General features: G+C 42.8%; 1 protein-coding gene across 4 annotated transcripts in view; it reads left to right on the top strand.

Annotated features, from left to right (window-relative positions):
• Window positions 1–7,299, top strand: part of usp32 (ubiquitin specific peptidase 32) — a 60,681-nt gene that overhangs the window by 30,696 nt on the left and 22,686 nt on the right. For all 4 annotated transcript variants that reach the window (XM_054743431.2, XM_054743430.2, XM_054743429.2 and 1 more), the window contains exons 6-9: window positions 3,939–4,070; window positions 4,607–4,714; window positions 4,956–5,071; window positions 6,549–6,611. In XM_054743431.2, the coding sequence (XP_054599406.1) occupies window positions 3,939–4,070; window positions 4,607–4,714; window positions 4,956–5,071; window positions 6,549–6,611 (419 nt within the window). The remainder of the gene's footprint in view (window positions 1–3,938; window positions 4,071–4,606; window positions 4,715–4,955; window positions 5,072–6,548; window positions 6,612–7,299) is intronic.

Raw genomic sequence — 7,299 nt, 5'->3', positions numbered from 1 at the left:
ATTGATATCTCTTTAAAAATAGTTTGTCAACGAATAAAGACCAGTGTAAACAAATAAAATAAAACTATTGTTCCTCCTTCACACCGGTTGTTTGCTTTGGGATACATTACCATGTGACTGCGTACTATCTCACTATGGACATGCCAACATGACACATCCAGCTCATTTGTAGTGCAGAGCCATTTAGTACCAGTGAACACGGGGAAGGGAGGAAATGAAAAAAGCTGATTAAAAGAAAAGCAAAGACAAATGTGATAAAAGTTTTTCCGTTTCAAGTTGATTCATCTTTTCCTGTTCACCATAGCCAGTTTTAAGAAGTTAAACACTAACAGCTTGACTTAATTGTTATTGTTATAAAGGAATTGCAATTTAAAGGCCTCCTATTGTGCTATTTTACACTATCCACATCAACTTAATGCACAATAAAATGGTAAAATATTACCTTTTGCATTGTTGAGGTTTCATTACTTTTTATGAAATATAAGATTTTTGTGAGCCTATTAATTTAACCCACAAATAAGACCGTTAGATTTGATGACACCCTACCTCCCCCCCTTGTGAATTCCACAGTAGTACACAGCTGCAGACCCAGAGGCCGCAGCTTCATGCCACGTCATGTCCTACTCGGTGATTGTGGAGTACCGCCCTTCCCGGAGAACTATCTGATGGAGGGTCGAGCTGCTAACACAAATGCGCCCATGTGCACATACACACACTAGTTGGAGGGAGAAAAGGCAGCTGAGGTGGCAACAGATTCCCAGCCTGAATCATTTTCCCAGTCCATCCCTGATGCTCACCCACCAAACATTATAACGAATCAGCTAGCAGCTAGTGATTAGCATTTTGGTTGTACTCACCACCATGGCCTCTCCATCGAGTGGTTTTAACGTTGGAATGGCACCAGTTTGAAGAAGTAATCCATCTGAAAACCCACTTTGGTACTGGTGGATGTTTGACTAGCAGTCTGTGAAATCATGGTCACATTCTGGCTCTTGCAGATTGAACTCCCTGCTAGCTTCTCTGAGAGACTGGGTGTTAGTAATTACAGTCCAGGGGAGGAGGGATCTGGACTTGAGACTCCCTGGACGGGAAGGAACGGCATGTTGACACAACCATGCCCCATCCAGGTTTTTACAGCTGATGGACAGACCAGCAGAGGATTTGCATCTGAGACAAGAAAATGCATGTATGAAGCCAAAAACACTTTGGGGTGTTTTAATGTAGAAATAATGATACAACATTGTCAAAAGCTCCAAAAAACAGATTTTGCATGATATACTGCCTTTATTAATTTACTTAGGCAAATTGGGAGCTCAAGTCTCCTCCCCTTCCGGTTGGCTCATGGGTCCTCATAATGAAAACAATCAATGTAAGTGAACGGGGTAATGAAAGTTATTTTCTGGTCTGCTTTTCTTTACGCCCTGAATCGCACATATGTGGCACTTCAGTTTGTAGTCCTGAACATATTTTCACGCAAAACCTAAAATTACTTTCCCCCCATTCAAAAATAAGCGTGTTCTTGGCATCAAAACACATCTTTAAAATTCACTGACATCATATGTGAAATCCATGGCACATAACAAAAGGAATTAGGAAGTATCCATTTTAGTCCCATTGACTTGCATTCAGTTTTTCATTCTTCCGGGGACCCATGGTCCGGAAGTAGATGGGTGTGACTTAGGCTCCTTATTGCCTTTATTAGCATGAATTAAAGAAAAATATAGGGAAACAATTTGGTCAGAAAAAGCTCATCTCTTCCACGTCACAAGGAAAATCAGCATTCATGGCGCCCTCCATCTTGGCTTGTGACCTAGGAAGGCTTTGTGGATTTAGTGGGCTGGTGAGAGCAGAGGGCATCTGGGCTAGTGGAAGCTAACTATTAGCAATAGCAACTCCACAATTCGGCTGAACACATTCATACTTCTGTCACCTTTGGAGATTACCCTACAAAGAACAGTGAATGAAGGCAGTGGAAGAGTCACATTGCTGTTAGCCTATCAGAGGAGAGATGTTTGCATATCATGAAAATGAATAGGACTCCAAAGACCATATTAAACCCCCTGAAAAAGGAGCACCAGACCCCCCCCCCCCCCCCCCCGAAAACGACTCACAAGAATTTCATTTATTCTAATGAGACCTTTAAGGACTCGTGTATTCATGCTGATATAAAACATTAAATTGGTGGTTTCTTATGTTTCGGCACTTTTCTTTTCACTGTGCGTTGACAGATTCATTACTGAATTTGTCTTAATCAGTTCTGTTTTTTGTTTTAACTAAGATGATTCTGCTTTTCATCTTTCATTTTCATTTGTTGCCAAACAAATGTTTAGGTGATTGTATAAAATGAAAACGAAATCATTTCAAAAGTCAACTTTACTCTTATTTTTGAGACCTTTGCAGTGGTCACTAGCAGGAAGGGTTGTGTCATTCTCTGGGGTAAAAAGCTCAGGTGCACCAGTTTGAGGATGCAGAAGTCAGCTGGATGATAAAGTTGCAGCAGATGGCAGAATTTGGAGACATATTTCTTGAAATTTAGACATCTCACCTCTGACTGGATAACAGCAACATGACTGTACCACCAACTTTGTTTGCTTTGCAACGTTGATGTTTTATCTCCACAAATAACGCAAGCCTGAAGGAGTTCTGCTGTGTAGTGGAGTTGCTAATGCAAATGGTCACTATCTACTAGCTGAGCTGTTCTCATCCAAGATAAGTGAGTCCATGAATAAAGTGACAGCATGACACAGCACCGCCCCGCTCTACAACCAGAACATGCACTGTGGTTAGGGCCTCGTGACCCAGAGGGGGCCCCTCTGTCAGTCGCGTTCTTTGCGACTGCGCAAATGGTGCCTATCACTGCCATGAGGCACGGCGCATCAGTCCCAAAGCTTCACATCATCTAACCAGGTGTCTTTGATCAGAACAAGTGCAGTGCCTGTCCGCAAGAGAGAAAAAATAGACACGAAATCTGACACCGCAAGCGTTCCGCCATATTGAACATCTTTTTAGTAAATGCGGCCGCTGCATTGGTCTAAACTGATCATGTGACCGCTGTTTTACTACTTTCTCATTACGCTCAAAACAAACTCATTTTAAAACAACAGTAAAAAGAACAAAATAAAACTCTACTTGGGGCCCCAATTTGGCCAGGGGTGGCCGTGGCGTGATGTAGATCTGTGAGACTTTTCTGATCTAATTGTTTTTTTCTTCTATTTTCTATCAGAAACTAATGCATGAAGTAGGGGTAGAAGACTAGTTTCATGTACAGCCTAAGTATTGTGGCACTTACACACTAGCATCAGCTCCACTCCGCCCGAACCGGGTTGGGAGTGTTCTCATTTAGGTAGCCTTGGATTTTCCCGTGCGCAACCGGACGTTTTTTTCAGCCTTCATCTCGAGGAGGTCTGCCTGGAGCCGAACAGGACAGACACGCCCACTGCTGACTGATTGGCTGGCTCAAAAGCACGCCTAACATTGGGGGAGCCTCCGATTGACTGCTCAGGCCGCCTTAGTTTAATAAAGGAGACACCGCAGACTTCTTTGAGCTCTTTTGCCCCTCCCACATGCTAAGAGATGTGCTAATGACATCACAGACCGCCCATGTGATCAATCACGTCAGCATTCCTAAGGTAGTGTGGAACGAACACAGCCGGGCTGGGGCGGGCGGAGTAGAGCCATGATAGTGTGTAAGTGGCATTAAACTCAGAATTACTGATTATTTTTAAAAATAATAAGTAGAAAATGGTTTCTCGGTGAACTTGTTCTTTAAACATCAGAAACTGGCTGAAAATGTTTTTATTAAACAGGAATACAGGCATTTTTATGGAATCCACGCGTATTTATTTCATAGCGAAATTCAAGTGAGCATTGTATCACATGTCTTGGGTTGAGTTGCTAACAGGACTTTCTTTAACCCGTTGTCTCTTCTCATCATGCAGTGGAGGAGTCTGACATCATAGACTTGGAGAAGCGCTACTGGCTTCTGAAGGCTCAGTCCAGAACCGGTCGCTTTGACTTGGAAACCTTCGTCCCGCTGGTGTCTCCTCCCATCCACGCTTCACTGAGTGAAGGTGAGTCCATTTAATGAGTCTAAGGCTTGTTTCATGTGGTAGGATTTAAAAATAGTCAGATGATTTCCAAAACATGAGATGTTTGTCCTCTCTGTCAAACCAAGACAGTCCGACGTGGTTATCAGAGTGGTCCTGATTTTCATCCAGCTGATCAAAGAACTCTTAACTCATCATACATGGCAGGAATATTTCATAAGATTATTTTTAGACCCGTTACGGTAATATGGCACATTCTTAAGGTTGTCTAAAGGGAAGAGTCAAGTAAAAAATCAACACAATTGCCATGTGATTTGTGCCTTAATGTCAGTAGAGTTAACACCCAGCGTTGGGTTCACAGTACAGCCTCTAAGATTTGGAAGTGATAAGTAGTTATTTTTGTCACCCACACATGTAAAGACCTGCTTTACTCCATCAGACTGGACGGAGTCGATGGCTGTCGATGACTTCCAGCTTTAAACACAGACTATGATGAACTTACAAGCTGTCCTCCTCAGCGCTCCCTGTGCTCTAACATCATCTGTGATGTTGTGTTTCAGGCTTGTTTCATGCCTTTGATGAGAATCGGGACAATCACATCGATTTTAAAGAGATTTCATGTGGACTCTCCGCATGCTGTAGAGGGCCCGTCGCTGAACGACAGAAATGTAAGCCACTCTTGGTTTTTCTTTGTCGTGTTTACAGATAAATAAATCCCAAGGCTTCACATCATCTAACCAAGTCTCTTTTATCAGAACAAGTGCAGTACACATCATATTTGTGGCTTTTTAATCTGGATCTCAGGTTTAGATGTAGAAAAGTTTATTTGTGGAGGATTTTACCTGATGCTTTAATGTTTCCACGACACTAATGTACCTTCAAGCTATATTCTGCCTCCTTCTCTCTCAGTTTGCTTCAAAGTGTTTGATGTGGACCGGGATGGTGCTCTGTCCAGAGACGAGCTCCATGAAATGGTTGTGGCCCTGCTGGAGGTGTGGAAGGACAATCGCACCGACACAATCCCCGTGAGTAACTTACAGGCCGGGGCAGGATGCACCGGATCAGTTTGACCTCTGACCTTTTCCACCAGACACACTGTCAAAGGGTTAACAGGAAACAGCCTCTGGGACCTCCGCTGTACATGTCAGTCTTATTCATTCTAGAAAACGTACGCACGACTGAAGTGTTGTTTGGGAAATGGAAGTGACATTTACTTATAAACGAAGAGTTAAAGGGACTTTACGGACTTTTGAATTTTTATGCTCGCGATTGCCCCCTCAGGCCAAAAGCGTAACGGCAGCTTCAATAGTAGGCTCGTGCACGAGGTGCGCATGCTGTACGTGCACACTCCTTAATGAAAATAACAGCTGAGACAATCCCTTGTGTGTGTGTGTGTGTGTGTGTGTGTGTGTGTGTGTGTGTGTGTGTGTGTGTGTGTGTGTGTGTGTGTGTGTGTGTGTGTGTGTGTGTGTGTGTGTGTGTGTGTGTGTGTGTGTGTGTGTGTGTGTGTGTGTGTGTGTGTGTGTGTGTGTGTGGGTGTGGGTGGGTGGGTGGGTGGGTGGGTGGGTGGCCCGGAGGACAGGAGAACGCGTAGCTAGTTAGTTAAATAATTTGGTTCTGTACCTTTCTCTTCAGCACAGCTGACAAAGGTTTAAGATGGGTCAGTCCTCCTGCATGCTCAGATCATTCCCTTCCCTTGCTTGAAAAATTGTTCCAAAATGAAAGTTGAACCCACATCTTTTTATCTGTGAATTCAATGCCGTTCGGCGAGTCTCAAATAAAAATTTGGGCATCTTACTGTAAAAAAATATACAATTAATGTAAAAAATAAACTCTAAACAAACTATGTTGACATCCAGACTCGAACCTGGGTCTTGTGCACGAGAGTCCGAAGTCTTACTATGTGAGCTAAAGCGCCAGTGATGCTTTATGTATCTGTAACATTTATATCCTTGATGACCGCTGAAACAACGTTCAAAGAACTGTTCGGAGCAAAAATGGCTATTTTGTTGCTAATTTGCAGGAAATATCTGAAAGAAAGTTCTACAGAAAGTAGCTAAGGGTCCTCAGAAATGTAGCTAGCTTTGTCACTAGGCGTTAGGAACAGCGACAAAGTCACTGAGTTGGCACTACCTCTCTCCCTGCTACTAAATCTACTGATAGCAAATGCTACGGGCTATGCCTGAGCGTGAACGTGCATGAAGCAGCCTGCTCGACCCGAGCATCTCTCTTTTTCTGTGATTTTACAGAAAAACAGGCAATCACAGTAAAAATGCCAGAGCTCATTCTACAGGACCAGGGCATTGCAGGAGAATGTATGAAGAAGACATTTATTATTTCTATGCATGTTTTGGCTGTCAAACTTCCATAGTGCCCCTTTAAGAAAGGTCAAAAATATGTGAAAAATGAAAACTTTTGTTCTGATAGTTTTAATACTACTGTAAATAAACTTCAGACCAGCTGACTGCAGCTCGCTTCACTCGCCTTGTGTTTTCCTCTCAGGAGCTGCACAGCAGTGTGTCGGACATCGTGGAGGAAATCCTGAAGACGCACGACACGACCAAGGTGAGACGTGGCTCTATGTGCTTCAGTCTGATAAGCTACTCAGCTGATGCCACCTGTTTTTAGATTTTTTACCAGGATTTTGTTTGCCTGTTGAATCAAGAGAACAACTCCAGGATTAGTTAGGACCAATGATCAGATCCTTTCACTGTGACATAAACAGTCACCAGACCGTTGGAGCAGAGTCTCTCTGCCTGTAGCCTTAATTCTCTGACCCTGTTTCATCTAGATTAGATATCATTGACCACTGTAGCGCACCTGCAGTACTCAAACTCAGTCAAGCTGCAGAGCAGAGTTCCCAGCATGGTTGTTATTTATTTAGTTTTTAAGAGGATTAACCGCTTGAGATGTGCCAACTCGTTTTGAAGTACAACAAACAGAAAACAAGACAACAGAGGTAATAAGAAAAGACAATTCGAAAACATTAACAGCAAACAAACAAACAAACTCGGCATGGCGCATCCTAAATATATGTGGGCAAAACCCCAAAGTATTCCTGAAAATCAATAAAAAGCACAGAAAAATATAAACATAAAGATTTAGTGTGTGTTAAAAAAATCAACAAGTACAAATGGGCATAACAGACGTTTTAAACAAATGAAAGGAGGATTAGTCCTTAAAGCAGCTGGTAAGTTGTTCCAGTCTGCTGGAGCCCTGACAAAAAAAGCCAGCTTCCCTGACTCCTTTTTTT

Source organism: Nothobranchius furzeri, chromosome 13 (assembly GCF_043380555.1).
Source record: "Nothobranchius furzeri strain GRZ-AD chromosome 13, NfurGRZ-RIMD1, whole genome shotgun sequence".
Taxonomy (NCBI): domain Eukaryota; kingdom Metazoa; phylum Chordata; class Actinopteri; order Cyprinodontiformes; family Nothobranchiidae; genus Nothobranchius; species Nothobranchius furzeri.
Note: the sequence above shows the minus strand (reverse complement) of the source record. Positions and strands in the feature narration are given on the sequence as shown.